Source organism: Apodemus sylvaticus, chromosome 9 (genome assembly GCF_947179515.1).
Source record: "Apodemus sylvaticus chromosome 9, mApoSyl1.1, whole genome shotgun sequence".
Classification (NCBI taxonomy): domain Eukaryota; kingdom Metazoa; phylum Chordata; class Mammalia; order Rodentia; family Muridae; genus Apodemus; species Apodemus sylvaticus.
Genome location: NC_067480.1, coordinates 71,151,750 through 71,170,838, shown reverse-complemented (window position 1 = coordinate 71,170,838; position 19,089 = coordinate 71,151,750). Strand labels below are relative to the sequence as shown.

The following is a 19,089-nucleotide window of genomic DNA, read 5'->3' as shown; positions in this document are numbered from 1 at the left end:
TGACTGTTGGCTACAAATCTATAGGGGGCTACAGCTAGTTACAGGGGCTGGCGCCCAGGAACAGATGAAGCTCCTATCATACCTTCAGTGTCTCCCGGACTTTTAGCTTTAGGTGAACCAAGGACCATGCTACCTTTCACCATCCCACATCTATTCATCTATTATTTATCCTATTATATTCTTGTTCCCCTGTCTTGAAAGATTGTAACATGTACCTTCAGTCCCTTATGGACTACTCAGTTATCCAGTTATTAAGATTGATTCACACATTTCTAAAGGTTAACATCCATATACACATATAAGAGAACACACACAATATTTCTTTTAGTCCTGAGTTGCCTCAGTCATGATGATTAAAAAAAAATGAGAAAAAACCTTGAAATGACAAAATATGAGGGTTGGATGTTGAGAGAAAAGGCTCACCCCGTAATGATATGTTTCCTGATTTAGTGAATTTATATTTGTTTTTACTAATGCTTCATCTCTTTAGATCCACACATCCTTGAGAAAAGTGCAGTTTTTTAACCCTTTTGGAGACATAGTGATTGTTAATCAGAAAACAAAAAGAGATGCAGAGTATGAGATCCATATGATTTGGAATTTTCCACAAGGGCTTGGAATGAAGGTGAAAATAGGACGGTTTTATTCATATTTCCTACATGATCAAAAATTGTACTTATATGAGGACATGATACAGTGGGCCTCAGGATATAGCCAGGTGAGTTTGGCGTAACTTAATGTTTTCCATGTAGACACTAATCATTAAAATATTGTGGTACACTGTCTTTTTTCTCACAGTGATTATAAGATCCACTTTTAAATTACTGAATGCTTTGAAAGAGTGACATTTTTTCATTGTTTACTTTCTGTGAAATTGAATGTATGTGATAAGTCATTGTACTAAATTCAATTTGCCCATTAAATTTGTTTCACACTATTCTGCAGGTTTCATAATATGTGCTAGTAGTTACTATCTGCTAACAATGCATATCTTGATCCACAGATACCCCCTTCTGTGTGTAGTGTGAGCTGTGCTCCTGGATTTAAGAAATCCTACTCAGAAGAAAAACCATCCTGCTGCTTTGATTGTTCCCCTTGCCCTGAAAATGAGATTTCAAATGCCACAGGTAATTGCAAACTGTAGGGGAAAAGCCTACAGAATCTTTGTCTCTCCCCCACCCTTCCTCCTCAGCAATACCTTGAAGGTAATTAGAAGGTAAATGAAGAGATAAAATGCCTATGTTTCTTAACATAATATATTATTTTACATAATTAGTACTATTTTACAAATATATTGTGTGGTATCCTTCATGTGTGTGGAATACATATATTTTGAGATGAATGTGTATTGTTTCAATTGAATATGCAACTGTGTATGTTCTCAAGTATGGGAGTAGCATTTGGCACTCCCTATATTTCTAATTTATTCCTGTGTTTTCAGAATCCCTGAAAAGAACAGAACTGTTACAAAGAGTAAAATGCGAAAGGGAATTTTTTGCTATTGCATGCTAAGGTTTGTGTAGTCCAACCATAGTGGGTCCCATACTCAGGAGGCAGAGGATATATAGTTACTTAGTTGATGAACCTGGGTGCCTAGCATGTAAAGGGTATTCTAAATGAAATAATACCCTTTATTTCATATGACAAGTCTACACAGTTTTAATTCTGATGTCTTCTAAGAATGGGAGCAGCAATCTCAGTAGTTGCAACCAAAAGTATGACCTAGATACAAATGGTGTTCACGGCAGATGAGGTTGACATTTTCTGCCACACCACTGTTGAGAGTACAGATGTGTGCTGTGACTGCTTGCTTTCTACTGGGATATTTGTAGTTGGGACTATTGTCTTCAAAATTTTACTATAAAGTTTTCTTAACTAATCTGCCTCACTGGCCAATCCCTATTCTCTAAACCAAGTATTTTCAGTCATCATACAGGTACTGCCTGGACTATTCTCCATGTTTGAAGAAGTATGCCTTCTTGTGTTATATCTCTTGGGGAATTTTACTCATACTAGCATGCATATCTATGTGTAATATTCTCTTTGACTGATGCATTCAGTTGAGATTGGCTATTGAGTCTTCTATATCTTCATTCCTCACAAGAATCCTTATGTTGAAAGCAGCATTCTCAGAGATACTACATTCAACTAAAGTGACATGGATTTTGTACTCCAAACCATATCTTACCATAGTATCAAAGAATACACTATCCAAGAGCAGGTTGTATTTTCTGTTGCCCACTAGTTCACTGGTGAGTTAGGAAGAGTTTTATATAGAAATGTGTACATAGTATAGTCTTAGTAGGCTGCAACAAATATGTGGAAAATGGTAATCTGGGTAAATCTTTTCTTTTTATCTCAAGATCACTGAGGAGTGAGGATTTGAACCTGATATTATGAGTTTATGTGAATGTTGTACTTCATACCTGTAGACATTTCCCCAACATGTTCAATATAGGGTTAAGAAAGATGTGGGTAGATTAACATATGATGCAGAAAAGGTGCCTATCCATATGGAAGGTTTAGTGGGCTGAGTACGGTCGTTATTGCCAACAAATATAGTTTAGTTATCTATAGAATGGAATGGTACAAATTATAATTCTTCACTTTTAAATTTCACATAAATTTTTAACCCAAGCTAACAAATTAGTTTTGATATTTAGTGGAGTATTGTAAGTTTATAAATTACTTCTATTTGTTAAGTATATGATAAAATGAAATGCTGAGTATACAACATCACAACTAGGATATATATTACACTTTAAATCTGTAGTTCCACATGCTCATATACCTCGAGAAAAATATAGAAGATGACGATGACGACAATGAAGAAGAAGAAGAAGAAGAAGAAGAAGAAGAAGAAGACCAAGACCAAGACCAAGACCAAGACCAAGAAGAACAAGAAGAGACACTTTATAAAGACAAGATTTGACGAATGGAAGGACTCAATGGAGTCAAAGAATTATGATTGCTCAAAGTCATCTAAACACAATAAAAATGCAATCAAGAACCCTGACAGGAGGCCAAATATTGTTGGGCATGGACTTTCCCATTTTCTCATACCTGAGATTCAATTCTCATGGATACCTTTAGTGTTGCAACAGGATACTTCACCTCCCCATTGTCCTGTGGATCCTTCAGACCATGTCTTCCTGGCTTCCCTCTAACCCAGCCTCCACCACAAGCAGTCATTACCCATGCACATACCAGCCAAGCAAGCCAGAAAAAAGGCATCATATTCTTTGAAAAATTTTAGAGGAAACAGAAACCAACAAACCCAGAAATCAATGCCCAGACCTATGATCACATCAAATCTAGATGCCTAGATGACAGTGTAAATTCATAATAGCCAGGATAATACTTCTCCAGCAGAGCCCAGTTATCTAAACACAGCAAGTCCTGGTTATTTCAATATATCTGAAAAAAAAAAAAAAGACCTTGTAGCCAACGATATGTAAATGGTAGCAGTACTTAAAGGGAGTTAAATAAATTCCTCAAAGAAAGCCAGGAAAGCTCTAACAACCAATGGAAGGAAAATAATAAATCTCTAAATGAAAGGGGGAAAAAAAGGAGTCGAAGGAAACAAAGAGTTCAAGGCCTGAAATTGAAAATGGAAGCAATGATGATGAGAGAAATTGAAGAAATTCTTGGCATAAAAAATTAGGATTTTTTTAAAGGAACTATACAATCTCTATACAAATGGAATAGAATATAGGGATCTAGTAAAAGAATAGTTAATACAATGTGGTGTGGGGTTGCAACCCACCTTTGACCTTTTATGTTCCTGGATAAAACACACACATCCACAACATTTATATTTTAATATGCCTTATGCAGCACAATTCCTAGGAAACTTCCTACCTGCCATGCTATTAGAATCTACCTCCTATCCGTAAACAAAGTTGTTACTTACTATGTCTCATCTGGGCTACCCTTAGCTCCAATTTGGCAGCCTTCTGGGCCACATTCTCTTGGCTCCAGCCAATGCTAGCCATTCTTTCTTCTCTTCTGTTTTTCTTACTCTTCCATGGAAGCTTTCTTTTCTCTTTCTCCTTCCTCTTCATCTCTCATCCAGGAAACCCAAACTTGGCCTCTTTCCCCAGCTATTGGCCGCTGGCATCTTTATTTATCAATCAGAATTAGCCAGGTGTAGGGTCTTTCAGCCTATGTGCAGACTCTTAATCATAGAAGCTAGCAATTATCATAGAAGAAATGGTTACAACTTTCAAATAAAATATTAACTCTACAAAAATTCATGACAAAAAATATCCAGGAATCTCAGACACTATGAAGAGACCACCTAAGAATTATAGGTGTAGAGGAAAAAGAAGTATTCCAGCTCAAAGGCTGAGAAAATATTTTAAAAAATAGAAGAAATATATCCTAGCCTTAGTGAGGAGATGTCTATAAATGGACAAGACACATAAAGAACAGCAAATAAATTGGGTCTGAAAAGAATGCCCTCTCACTATTTGATAATCAAACACTGAAAATACAGGACAAAACATTATTAAGGGTTCCAAAGGTAAAAGAATAAATAATATATTAAGTTACACATATCAAAATGTCACCTGATTTAGTCAAAATTCTAAATGCCAAGAAGGTTTGGACAGAAGTGCTGTAGAGTCTTAGACAGTACAGATTACAAGACCAAACAAAGTTTTAAATAATTATAATGGAGAAAGTTGAATATTTCATGCTAATGACAAAACTCAACACAATTTATCTAGAAAATACAGCCCAACAGAAAGTTCTAGAAGGGAAAAGACAAAATGAGGAGGTTAACTGCTTACATGACAACACAATAAATGCATAGCCTTACATCATTAAAACCAAGAGAACAGAAGTATACACACACATGCGCAAATGCACACACACATACAAAATGGATAATTTTTCAATAGCTACCAGTTACCAACATTAAATCAAGGTCAGATAGAATTAAATAGACCTATGGCCTCTAGTAAAATAGAAGTCATAATTAAAATCTCCCATCCAAATTCAGAAGCCAAATGCCAGTCCATTTTAAAGAAAACTTTTACTAAATTTCAAAGAAGACTTAATGCAAATAGTCTTCAAATTATTCCACAAAATATAAACAAAATGAATTGCATTAATTCATTGTGCTTGTCCACAGTTGCCTTGATTACCAATAAATATAAGTCAACCAAGAAATAGAATTATAGGCAAATTTCATGTATGAAAATAGAAGCACAAATACTCAACAAAATACTTTCAAACTGAATCCAAGAATAGTTCAAAAAAGATATTTCACCACGGTCAAGTAGGCTTTTTCTTAGAGTTGCAGGGGTGGGAAAATCAGTAAATCCAATCCACATATAAATAAAATGAAAGGAAAAAATGTATGACTATCTCATTAGATACCAAACCCCTTTGATAAGATGCATCATTCCTTCAGGTGAAATCACTCTAGAAACTTAGAACACAAGGAATACATATAAACATATAAAGCAATTTAATGCAAGCCTGTAACCAGAATTCAATTAAATGCAGAGAAATTCAAAGTAATTCCATGAAAATAAGGAACAAGACAAGGTTTGCCACACTTTTTATATCTATTCAATGTAGCAATTGAACATTTAGTTAAAGATATAAAATATAGTTAAAGATATAAAAACCATTAGTTAAAGATATAAAGGTGGACATCAGGTGGATCACCTTCAAATTGGAATGGAAGAAGTCAAAGTGTCATTATTGGCAGATGACATGATATTACACTTAACTAACCTCAAAAATTCCACTAGAAAACCATACATCTAATAAACACTTTCACCAAAGTGGCTGGATACAAAGACTGAGTAAAAAAACAAAAACAAAAACAAAAACAAAACAAAAAAACAAACAAAAAAAAACTAGGGCCCCCCTTCTATTTGCAAATAGCAAATGGACTGAGAGAGAAATCATGGAAACACCCTTCACAATAGTCTTCATTAGCCAGGCAAGACTTTCAGTGGAGTGAGGGAACGTCAACCCACTCACAAAACCTACAACTCAAAAACATTCCTGCCTACAAAACGCGCAGGGATAAAGATAGACCAGAGATTGAGGAAACAGCCAACCAATGAGTAGTCCAGCTTAAGACCTATCCTATGGGAAAAATCCAACCCCTGTCACTATTAGTGATAATCTGCTTTGCTTGCATATAGGAACCAAACATAACTGCATACTGATAGGCTCAACCAAGAAGCTGATACGTGCCAAATATTTGTCAGATCTCAGGGAGTCTTGAGGAGTGGAAGATAGAATTGAGTGAGCTAGAGGGGTCATGGGCAGTGGAAGGCCTATAGAATCCACTAACTTGGGTCTATGGTGGCTTAAAGAGACGGAACCACCAATCACAGAGCATGCAGAGGCTCAAACTAGGCCATTGACACATTTGTAGCACATTTGAAGCTTTCTTTTCATATGGGTTCCCTAAGAGTTAGAGCAGGGCCTGTCTCAGACTCTGTTGCCTCCATTGGATACACTTCCTCAGCCTGGACTGCCTGGTTGGGCTTCAGTGGGAAAGGGTGTGCTTAGTCCTCCTTGGACTGTATGTCTCAGGGCAGGGTGGTAACACGGGGATGTGCCCTGTTTCTGAGGTTAAGGTGAGGGGTTGATGGGTGGAAGGTTTTGTAAGGGTGAGACTGAGAGAAGAGGACAGAGGGAGGTTGTGATTGTGATATAAAATGAGTACATAAATTAATAAAATGTCATTGAAACACACTTCACAAAAGTATAAAATACTTTGAGATAACATTTATCAAACAAGTGAAATACTTGTGTGATTAAAAACTTCAGGCTTTTCAAGAAAGAAATTAAGGAAATTATAAGACAATGGAAAAATCTAAGATACAATGACCATCCTACCAAAAGCAAGCTACAAATTCAGTGCAATCCCTCTCAAAATTCTTATCAGTTTATATGAAGACAGTGAAAGGGCAATTCGCACTTTATTAGGAAAAACAAGTAAAACATCTCATAATAACTGAAAACAATCCCAAAGATATAAAGAAAGTCTGGAGTTATCACCAGCACTTATTTGATGCTGTACTAAATAGGTACAGTAATATAAACTGCATGGTATTAGCATAAAGATAAACATGTTGATAGATAAATTCAAATTGAAGACCCAGACATAAATTTACACATGTACAGGCACCTGATAATAAGACAAAAATACACAATAGGAAAATTATATCATCATTCAACAAATGTTGCTCATTCAACTGGTTGTCTACATGTAGAATAGTACAAATAGATCCAAATTCATCACCATGCACAAAAGTCAAGTACAAGGCTGTCAGAGACCTCAATATAAAAGCAGGGAAACTGAACTTGATACAAGAGAAAGTGAGTAGCATTAAACAAACAGACACAGTAGACAGCATTTTAAATAGTACACAAATAGCATAAACACTAAGATCAATAATTAATATACGGAATTACAAAAGCCTAAAACATTTTTGCAAGGGAAATTACATCATCAATCAGAAAATGAAGCATCTATGGGATGGAATGGAAAACATTTTTACTAATTCCACACTTGGTAGAAGGCTAATATCTAAAATATATAAAGAACTCCAGAAAATAGATATTGAAAAAGCAAATAACCATCCTGGTGATGGTGGTACATGACTTAATACCAGTTATAGGGAGAAACATTTAGGCAGATATTTGATTGTAAGGCCATTGTGGCCTGCAGAAAGAGATTCAGGAGAGCCAGAACTCCTCAAAGAAATTCTGTCTTGCATAAAAAAAGTAGAGGGCCTGGAGAGATGATTCAGAAAGTAAGAGCACTAGCTGCTCTTCTAAAAGACCTGGGTTCAATTCCTGGCACCCATATGGCAGCTCACAGCTGTTTGTAGCTCAGGTTTTATGGGATCTGGCACCTGCAGTCATATATGCAGTCAAAACTCCAGTACACCTAAAATAACAGTAAATAATTGTTACACCAATAAATAAATAAACTGTTGAAAAAGAGATTATAGGTTTTTGTTGTTGCTCTTTTATGTATTTACATTTAAAATCTTTTCCCCTTCCTGGTCTCCTCTCCTTAAACCTCCCATCACTTCCCCCCTCCTATTTGCCTCTATGAGGGTGTTCCTACACCGACCCACCCATTCCTGCCTCCCCACATTAGCATGCACCTATGTTGGGGCATCAAGCCTCCACAGGGCCATGTGCCTCCCCTCCCCTTGATGCCAGTTAAAGTAATTCTCTGCTACATATGTAGCTGGATCCCAGATTCCTACACATATACTCTTTGGTTTGTGGTTTAGTCCCTGGGAGTTTGGGGGTCAGGGGGCAGAAGGTTCTGGTTAGTTGGTATTGTTGTTTTATTCTGTGGGGTTGCAATCTCCTTTAGCTCCTTCATTCCTTCCCCTAACTCTTCCACTGGGGTCTTTGGACTCTGTCAGACGGTTGCCTGCGGGTATTTACATCTGTATTGTTCAGGTGCTAGCAGAGCCTCTCAGAAGACAGCTATACCAGGCTCCTGTCAGCACACACATTTTGGAGTTAGCAATAGTGTGGGGTTTTGGTGTCTGCTGATGGGATGGATCCCTAAGAGGGGCAGTCCCTGACTGGCCTTTCCTTCAGTCTCTTCTCCATTTTTTTGTCCTTGTACTTTCATTAGACAGGAACAATTCTGGGTTAAAAATTGGTTGATGGATGGGTAGCCCATCCCTCAAGTGTAACTAGGCCATCTTCTGGTGATCATCTCTACAGGTTCTAACTTCCCTTTGTTGGATATTTCAGCTAGTATCATCCCCATTGGTCCTGGGATCCTCTCACTTTCCTGATGTCTGGGACTTTCTAGTGGTTCTCCTCAGTTCCTGACTGCCCATTGCTGCATATTTCTATTCCTTTTCCTGATGCTCTGGACTTCTCTGATATCTCTTCCCATACCTGATCCAGTCCCCCTTTCCCTTCCCACTTCTCCCTCCAAGGTCTCTCCCTCCATCTAATTCCTGTGCTTATTTTGTTCCCCTTTATGTAGGACTTACTCATCAACACTTGGTCTTTCTTCTTATTAAGCTTCATATGGTCTGTGAATTATATCCTAGACATTGTGAACTTTTGGGCTAATGTCCACTTATCAGTGAGTACATACCCTGTGTATCCTTTTGTTTCTGAGTTACATCTTTGAGGATGATATTTTATAGGTCCATCATTTGCTTATAAACATCATATAATCATTGCTTTTAATAACCGAGTAGTACTCCATTGTATAAATGTACCAGATTTTCTGTATCCCTTCTTCTGTAGAAGGACATCTGCATTGTTTTAAGCTTCTGGCTTTATAAATAATGCTACTATGAACATAGTGGATCATGTATGTGTCATTGTTATATGTTGGAGCATCTTTTGCCCAATAATGATATAGCTTGGTATTCATGTAGAATTATTTCCTATTTTCCGAGGAACTGCTAGACTGATTTTCTAAGTGCTTGTACAAGCTTGCAATCACACCAGGAAGATAGAAGTGTTTCTCTTTCTACACATCCTTGCCAGCTGTCTTAGAGTTTTACTGCTGTGAACAGACACCATGATCAAGGCAACTCTTATAAGGACAACATTTAATTTCAGGTGACTTACAGGTTCACAGTTTCAGTCCTTTATTGTCAAGGCAAGAGCATGGTAGCATTCAGGCAGGTATGGTGCAGGCAGAATGAGAGTTCTACATCTTCATCTGAAGTCTGTTAATAGAAGACTAACTTCCATGCAGCTAGGAAGATGGTCTTTTAGCCCATGCCCACAGTGACACACCTACTCCAAGAAGGACACACCTCTAAAAAGTGCTAGTCCCTTGGTCAAGCATTTCAAACCCCGATAGTAGCATCTGCTGTTGCCTGAGTGTTTTATCTTAGCCATTCTAATTCATATGTAGAGTCATATCAGGGTCATTATGTATTACATTTCTCTCATGGCTAAGGATATTAAACATTTGATTAGTTGCTTCTGACCTGTAGGACTGTGAAAGGCTGCCTGGTTCCTGGTTGAGCTAAGGGTTTTTAGAGGGTAAACCAGGAAAGGGGATAACATTTGAAATGTAAATAAAGAAAATATCTAATTAAAAAAAAAGAAAAAGAAAAGAAAAGAAACCCCAGTGACCCTGAAAGGGACACCAGGCATTTTGCCTGGTTCTAGGACAGTAGTTTCCTGACACAAGGCCGCAGCCCTCCATAGATTTGTGGCCATCTTTCACACAAGGGCAATTTCCCAAACCTCTCCAAAGGTAGAGGACATGACCACAGGTCTAGCAGTCTCAAGACAAATATCCATTTCAATGAGTTACCTAAAGGCCTGGAGGACTTAGCCAATTAGCTCTGCATCTCAGACACTCCTCCCTGCAAAAGATATTTAACCTCAGATTCACCTTGTGAAGTGCAGTATAATTTTACTCATCTACTTTCTGCCATGACAATAAATGCCTTAAAAACATGAACTGTGCTGGGACGTGGTGGTGCACACCTTTAATCCTAGCACTTGGGAGGCAGAGGCAGGCAGGTTTCTGAGTTTGAGGCCAGCCTGGTCTACAGAGTAAGTTCCAGGACAGCCAGGGCTACACAGAGAAATCCTGTCTTGAAAAACCGAAAAAAAAATCAAAGCAAACAAACAAAAAACAAAACACAAAACAAAAAAATAAACCAACCCACAAATCATGGACTGTCTCTTTTCATCTGGATCCTCCATGGGGAGCAATAGTGAAGGCCTTTGCGTAAAGAGCCAGCCATCTAGTCTCCCAATGAAGGCCTCTCTGTGCCCCAAGATGTGACCAGCAAGCCAAGGACTATCCCTGAGGGATCCAGCAAGAGCTCTCCCTGCTTTCCCCTTTGGCCCAAGGCTGGATCCAGCCCCAGGATCTTCACTCCATTCTCAGATCTTCCACAGTTCCCAGTGGTGCCTGGTTGCCCAGGAGTCTGAGAACCAGTTGAAGCAGCACCATTTGTTGAAAATACTGTGGTTTTTTTTTTCCCAACGAATGGTTTAGGTTTCTTTGTCAAAGACCAAGTTAACAAGGTATGTGGGTTTATTTCATGGTCTTCACCTCTATCCTGACAGCACCCGCGCTGCCGCGGTACCGAGTATCGGGCCTGGGGGATTAACAAAAAACACAGACATGGGTCATTCTACAAGGAGAATGCCAAAGCTTTACTGAGAGATCAGCAATATATATACTAGAGGCCAGGGAAGGGAACAGGAAAAATCAATTATAGTCTTAGGTCAGGCACCTGGGAAGTCCGTACCACACCAGGCAGGAAGGCAGGAATCAAGCTAAGCCACGGGATGTTTTGCTCTCAAGAAACCTGTGCAAACAGCTCAGCTGGGGGTGTTGAGCCAAGCTCTCTGGTTCCCAACACTATCCCACTGATCTACATGTGTGTCCTATACCAATACCATGTGATTTTTTTCACTACTTTGTATTACAGATTGAGGTCAGGGATGGTGATTCTCTCAGAAATTCTTTCATTGTAGAGAATGAGTTTTGCTATCCTGAATTTTTTGCTTTATCAGATGAATTTGAGAATTGCACTTTCCTATCTCTGTGAAGAATTGAGTTGGAATTTTGATAGGGATTGTATTGAATCTTTAAATTGCTTTTGGTAAGATGGCCATTTTCACTATGTTAATCCTGCCAATCCATGATCATGGGAGATCTTTCCATCTTTTGAGGTCTTCTTTAAAATCTTTCTTCAGAGACATGAAGTTCTTGTCATACAGATCTCTCACTTGTTTGGTTAGAGTCACACCAAGATATTTTATATTATTTGTGAATATTGTGAAGGGTGTTGTTTCCCTAACTTCTTACTTAGCCTGTTACTTTGAGTATATTAAGTCTACTGATTGAGTTAATTTTATATCCTGTCACATTGCTGAAGTTGTTTATCAGCTGTAGGCATTCTCTGGTGAGCCTTTTAGGATCGCTTATATATACTACTATCTCATTGGCCACAAATATTGATATCTTTACTTCCTTTCCAATTTGTATCCCTTTCACTTCCTTCTGTTTTATAATTGTTCTGGCTAAAACTTTGAGTGCTATAGTGAACAAATAGGTAGTGTTCATGTACCTTTATCTTGTTCATGACTTTAGTGGGATTGCTTCACGATTCTCTCCAGTTAATTTGATTTTGGCTATTTGCTGTATATTGCCTTTATTATGTTTATGCATATGACTTCAATTCCTGATCTTTCTAAGACATTTAACATGAAGGGGTGTTCCATTTTGTCAAATGCCCTTCTAGGATATAATGAAATAATTTTTCTTTGAGTTTGCTTTTATACTGGATTACATTGATAGATTTCAGAATACTGAACCATCCATACATCCATGGGATGAAGCCTACTTGATCATAATGAATGATTGTTTTGATGCATCTTGAATTCTGTTTGTGAGAGTTTTATTGAGAATTTTTGTATCAACAGTCATAAGGATATTTCATCTGAAGTTTTGTTTCATTTGTGGGTCTTCATGTGGTCTAGTTATCAGCATAACTGTGACTTGATGGAATGAATTAAGTAGTGTTCCTTTTGTTTCTATTTTATGGAATAGTTTGAGAAGTGTTTGTATTAGGTTTTCTATGACTATGTGATAAAATTTTGCATTTTAACAACCTGGCACTGGGCTCTTTTTGGGGGGGAGGGGAGACTGTTAATGACTGCTTCTATTTTTTTTTTTTTTTAGGTGTTATGGAACTGTTTAGACGATTTATGTGATACTGGTTTAACTTTTGTGCCTGGTATCTAAAACTGACCATCCATTTCATTTAGATTTTCCAGTTTCATTGAGTATAGGCTTTTGTAGTAGGATCTGATGATTATTTATTTCCTCAGTTTCTGTTGTTACATCTCCCTTTCCATTTCTGATTTTGTTAATTTGGATACTGTCTCTGTGCCCTCCAATTAGGTCTGCTACAGTTTTATTTATCTTGGTTGTGTTCTCAGAGAACCAGTTCCTAGTCTTGTTGATTCTTTGTAATGTTCTCTTTGTTTCTCCCTGGTTGATTTCAACCCCAAGTTTGAGTATATCATCATTTCTACTACTCTTTGGTGTCTTTTTGTTCAAGACACCAAAGAGTAGTAGAAATAAATAAGGTTGGAAAATAAAGTACAGATAAAAACAGTGAATTCTAGTTTGAGGAATTTCTAATGGCTGAAAAACATGTAAGGATATCCTAAATATTCATTGCCATCAAGTAAATGTAATTGAAAACTATTTTGAACTTTCATTTTATATCTGTTGGAATGGCTAAGGTCAGCCTCTTTTTGTTCAAGAGCTTTCATATGTGCTAGTGTAGGAGGATACCTCCAATTCCTTTATGAAGGCATTCAGAACTATTAGTTTTCCTCTTAACACTGTTTTCATTGTGTCCCATAAGTTTGAGTATGCTGTGTCTTCATTTTTCTAAATTTATAAAAAAAATCTTTAATTTCTTCCTTTATTTGGTGTTTTGATCATCATGTGATGGTAGGAATTTCTTTACTGGTCCAATCTATTTCATGTTCTGTAGCATTCATGTATGTTTAGGGGCACCTCTTCAGGTTAGGGAAGTTTTCTTTCATAATTATGTTGAAGAGTTTTACTGGCCCTTTGAGTTGGGAATCTTCTCTCTCTTCTATACCTCTTATTCTTAGGTTTGGTCTTTTCATTGGGTCCTGGATTTCTTGGATGTTGGGATTGGGAGCTTTTTTCATTTTGCATTGTCTTTGACTGATGTGTCAGTGTCTTCTATGATACCTTCTTCTCCTCAGATTTTCTCATTTTCCCTTGTACTCCATTATTTATTCTTGCATCTGTGACTCCTGCTCTCTTTCCTAGGTTTTCCATCGCCATGGTTCTCTCCCTTTTGTAGTTTCTTTATTATTTCTATTTCCATTTTTAGATTCTGGATTGTTTTGTTCAATTACTTCACCTTTTGATTGTGTTTTCCTGTATTTCTTTAAAGGGTATGTTCTTCCTAATCAAGGGCTTCTACCTGTCTACCTGTGTTCTCCTGTATTTCTTTAAGAGAGTTATTTTTGTCCTCCTTAAAATACTCCCTCTTCTTCATGTGATGGGATTTTAGATCAGACTCTTGCTTCTCAGGTATATTGTAGTATCCATGGCTTGCGGTGGTGGGAAAGCTGCATTCTTATATTGCTACATAGCATTGGTTTCTCATGCTTATTTTCTTGTGCTTTACTCTTGCCATCTAGTTATCTCTGGTATTAACTGTCCTTGTTGTCTCTGAATGGAGTCTGTCCCTCCTATGGGCCTGGTTATGTTGGGCCTCCTTTGGTCAGGCTGTCTCTGGGTACAGAAAGTAGTCTGGAGAGCCTGATCTGACACCCTGAGTGGTTCCCAGTTAGGCCAAGTATTGGGGTTGGGATTGGGGACTTAACTGTGAGCCTGAGGCTGCCAAAACTTCTTGGGAGTCAAGCTGGTTCTGGGTGTGAATTGGGGTGGAAAGGTGGCACCCAGGTGCAGGTGCCAACTTTTAGGAAGGCGTGTCTCTGGCAGGGCAGGAGGTCCTGAATCCTCTGTTCTCTGGGGGTTCCAGTTATGCCAGATATTGTGGCAGGGTTGAGGGACTCACCTCTGAGCCTGGGGATGTCAGAAATCCTGAGGGTCAAGCTGTCTCTGGGTATGGGGTAGGAATGTGAACTGGAAGACAAGACTACAGTTCTTAAATAAATAAATAAATAAATAAATGAAAAATAATGTTGAAAATAGCCTAAGTGTCTTAAACATATAGATAAATAAAGTTGGAAAGTAAAGTACTGATATAAACAGTGAATTCTAGTTTGAGGAATTTCTAATGGCTGAAAAACACAGAAATCCTAAATATGCTTTGTCATCAAAGAATGTAATTGAAAACTATTTTGAACTTTCATTTTACATCTGTTGGAATAGCTAAGCTCAGTAATGAATGTAACAGCTCATGTTGGAGAGGATGTAGAACAAGAACACGCTTCCATTACTGGTGAGTATTTAATGGCTCTCCCGTCAACATACACATAATGGAAAATGATTTCAGTACATGGTGTCCATCAATCCAACAGATTACCTGTGCAGCAGCAAAAAAGCAACTTTTGGTCACATCTGAAAATTTGATTTAAGGATTCCATGAATAACAGAATAAAACAAGTAACACTGAAAAATTTGTTCCACCTCAGATCTATCACAATGTGTGAAGTGTCCAGATGGTCAATATGCCAACACAGAGAGAAATCACTGCGTCCCAAAGGTCGTGACATTCCTGGCTTATGCAGACCCATTAGGGATGGTATTGGCTTGCGTGGCCTTATGTTTGTCTGCATTGTCAGTTCTTGTTCTATGGATCTTTGTGAAAAACCAATACACTCCCATTGTGAAAGCTAATAACTGCACTCTCAGCTACATCCTGCTCATTTCCCTCACACTTTGTTTCCTCTGCTCATTGCTCTTCATTGGACATCCTAGCACAGCCAGATGTCTCCTGCAGCAGATCACTTTTGGGATTCTGTTCACAGTGGCTGTGTCTACAATCTTGGCCAAAACAATTACTGTACTTCTGGCCTTCAGCATTACTGTTCCAAGAAGAAGAGTTAAATGGCTGCTGTCATTTAGGACACCCAAGGTTATCATTCCAATCTGTTCCTTTTTTCAACTAATGATCTGTGGATTCTGGCTGGGACTATATCCTCCCTTTGTAGAGAAAGATGCTTACTCTGAACATGGCCACATCATCATTATGTGCAACAAAGGCTCGATCATAGCCTTCTACTGTGTGCTGGGATACCTGGGCTGTCTGGCTCTGGCAAGCTTCATTGTGGCTTTCTTGGGAAGAAATCTGCCTGACACTTTCAATGAAGCCAAGTTCCTGACATTCAGCATGCTTGTGTTTTGCAGTGTTTGGGTCACCTTCCTCCCTGTCTACCACAGCACCAAAGGGAAGGTCATGGTGGCTGTGGAGGTCTTCTCCATCTTGGCCTCGAGTACAGGGCTTCTGGGTTGCATCTTTATCCCCAAGTGCTATATTATTGTGTTAAGGCCAGATAGAAATGTTATACAAAAGAAAAAGAGTAAAACTCATGACTGACATCTTAGAGTTTCAATCACATGTATAATACTACTACAAAGCCTGATGACAACAGTTCACTACTCTAATCTACAAATAGTACATTTCAATATGCTATTTATTTCTATATACAATTAAATTTAAAGTTAATGTAAAATTTTATATACACAATCTATCAATTAATTTATATTTGGGATTTGTTTCTGGGTAGACCATAAGTTGCATTTTTAAAATAAATGTTAAGGATGTGATCAAAATCAATCTTGAGTCTCTTTGGGAGAAATAGTGGAAAGATGAATATTGATTATTGTTGAATGCTGAATGAAAATTAAAGATGCATACATTCTGAAAATATTTTCTACAACATACTGTTTAAAAAAGCATTTATACCTGGTTAATAATGAAATTCTCCTGTAGAACTGGAATGACTGCAGACTCATGAGTCATTTGTGTAATTTTGTTAAACAAGTGGCACTTGGAAATTTGAAGCAAAAGTATTGAACATTGCAAGATCACCTATAAAAGACTCAAACATTAGATGTTTAATAACATACCTAGACGTTTTTGTAGTTTCAGAAATAAATTGAGTGTATTACAGAATGTATAACAAAATACTCACATTTTATATATATATATATGTATATACATATATATATATATATATATATATATATATATATATATATATATATATACACAATTACTCTAGAAATCAGTCTGGTGGTTCCTCAGGAAACGGCATGATACTAACAGAGGACCCAGCTATACCACTCCTGGGCATATACCCACAGGATTCCCCATCATGTAATAAGGGCACGTGCTCCACTATGTCCATAGCAGTTATTTATAATAGCCAGAAGCTGTAAAGAACACTAATGTCCCTCAATGGAAGACTGGATACAGAAAATGTGGTATATTTACACTATGGAATACTACTCAGCTATTAAAAACAATGAATTCATGAAATTCTAAGGCAAGTGGGTGGAACTGGAGAATGTCATACTGAGTGAGATGACCCAATCACAAAAGAACACACCTGGTATGCACTCACTGTTAAGTGGTTATTATCCCAGAAGCTCAGAATACCCAGGAAACAATTCACATATCAAATGATGCCCAAGAAGAAGGTAGGAGAGGCCCCTGGTCCTGGAAAGTCTCAAAGCAGCAGTGTAGGGGAAGGGAAGGGACAGGGAAGCAGGAAGGGGTTGATTGGGGAACAGGAGGAGGGAAGAGGGTTTATGGGACTTTTGGGGAGGGGGTATCCAGGAAAGGGGAAATCATTTGGAATGTAAATGAAGAATATATCTAATAAAAAAGGGAAAAAAGAAACCATTATAAATGTTACAAATTGGGAATGGGCAATTTATTGTAGGTGCAAGAACAGAAAATAAAATATTGAGTAGTTCATATGTACAATACTTTAAAACTAATGAGAAAGAAGCCAGATGATTTTCCTCTTGGTAAAACCATGCTAATTTATGACAAGAATTATGGTTTTAAACTTTAAATGAATTTATGGAGATAGTAACAGATAATGAATGTTTAATTAGGTACTAGTTTTAATAGTAGCACATTTAAATATTTCTGTTGTAACTCTCATTTTATTGCTTAAATTATTATCTTAAACTTGCTTCGAATTTATGGAATGTAAAGATGTTTGGAAGACTACATGATCAATTCTGTGGAGAAAATATATGAACTAATAACAGTAGGGAAAAGCTTTTACTGACATGACAGCTCTTTCTTACTTAGAACCTTTTTGTTACATTCAGTTTCTTTCTTTTTTTTTTTTTTTTTTTTTACTGTTAGCAATAAAAAGTAGTAGCATTTTCTTTCTCAGAGCATAAAAGTTGGAGATACTTTTTCATTCAGAATGAGGGCATATTTTTCTGCTTGTGGGGTCTTCTGCTCAATCCACCAAATGGATATATGAATATGTAAGTGTACGCATGTGTATGAATCTATGTATGAATACTTGTGGTATGAGTTGATGAGATACGTAGTCATGACTGACCAGCATCCAGTGTGTTTGCGTGTGTGTGTCTCTCTGTGTTTGAATGTTTGTGTTTATGTGCATATTGCCTGTGCAAAATATATTAATTCTTTTCCTTTTTTTAAAATCTCTGGTTCATGAAGGTTTAACTAGTTCAAGCCTCTTCTCTGGCTAGCTAGAAGTCCTGGACACAAAAAAGAAGAACGTTCTAACAATTAACTTTTCTTATTTTCTAATACTCTGATATGAACAAAGTTTGTTACTGGAAAGTCAATGGCTTTGGGTCTTAGACTAGCAAAGAGTTACAGACAGAAAAATTGTTAAAGATAAATAAACTTTGGCCTTGCTACTGATGCCATACCCCTCTCTGTCTTTCTCAAAGTACTGGGACTGTGGCATGGCCCCTGGCATTTTACAGAATATAGATCATTACAATTTTGCTCATCGATTATATTACTTCTTAGTTGCTAGTTAAATGTTATAACAATCATAATTTAAGATTCATATATATTTAAGTATATAATATGACTACTTGTATGTGTTATATGTTAAATTGAGATACATACACATAAATCTCACAATAACATTTTCCTGTTATTAATCATGAATTCTATGATTATATGTCATTATTTTCTAAAGATTTGTGTAAAAGAGTTTTTCTTCTAGCTGTGAGGGTATAGAGATGGTGTTGTCACTTAGAAGTGTCCCCTAATGTATATCTATAATATTCCTCTCCTTTCACTGTGAATTTATTCCCACCATTTATCTTTCCAAAAATATGCCTCCACATCATGCTACTTATTTTAGTAAACTTAGGTATTCCAGGCACCAAGCATGACCAGTGAAGTATCATACTGATATTTGGACTCCATAATACCAAGTTAATAAATGGTCCAGATAAGAAAAAATTTAAATATAAGATGTTCTGTCAAACATGGAAATAAGCAATGAGTTTACTTCAAGAAATTTTGTGCCTTCTGGTCTGATCCTGTGACCCCAGTAGACCTTGGGCACAGGCTGCTTACTCAGTCCCACAACACCCAGAGGAAG

At 37.3% G+C, this 19,089-nt stretch overlaps 1 protein-coding gene across 1 annotated transcript in view; it reads left to right on the top strand.

The window, feature by feature from the left end:
* Positions 1 to 16,067, top strand: part of LOC127691931 (vomeronasal type-2 receptor 116-like) — a 30,152-nt gene extending 14,085 nt beyond the window's left edge. Inside the window, exons 4-6 of the mRNA XM_052191841.1 lie at positions 491 to 718; positions 1,004 to 1,127; positions 15,163 to 16,067. Of these exons, the coding sequence (XP_052047801.1) occupies positions 491 to 718; positions 1,004 to 1,127; positions 15,163 to 16,067 (1,257 nt within the window). The remainder of the gene's footprint in view (positions 1 to 490; positions 719 to 1,003; positions 1,128 to 15,162) is intronic.
* The last annotated feature ends 3,022 nt before the right edge of the window (positions 16,068 to 19,089 follow it).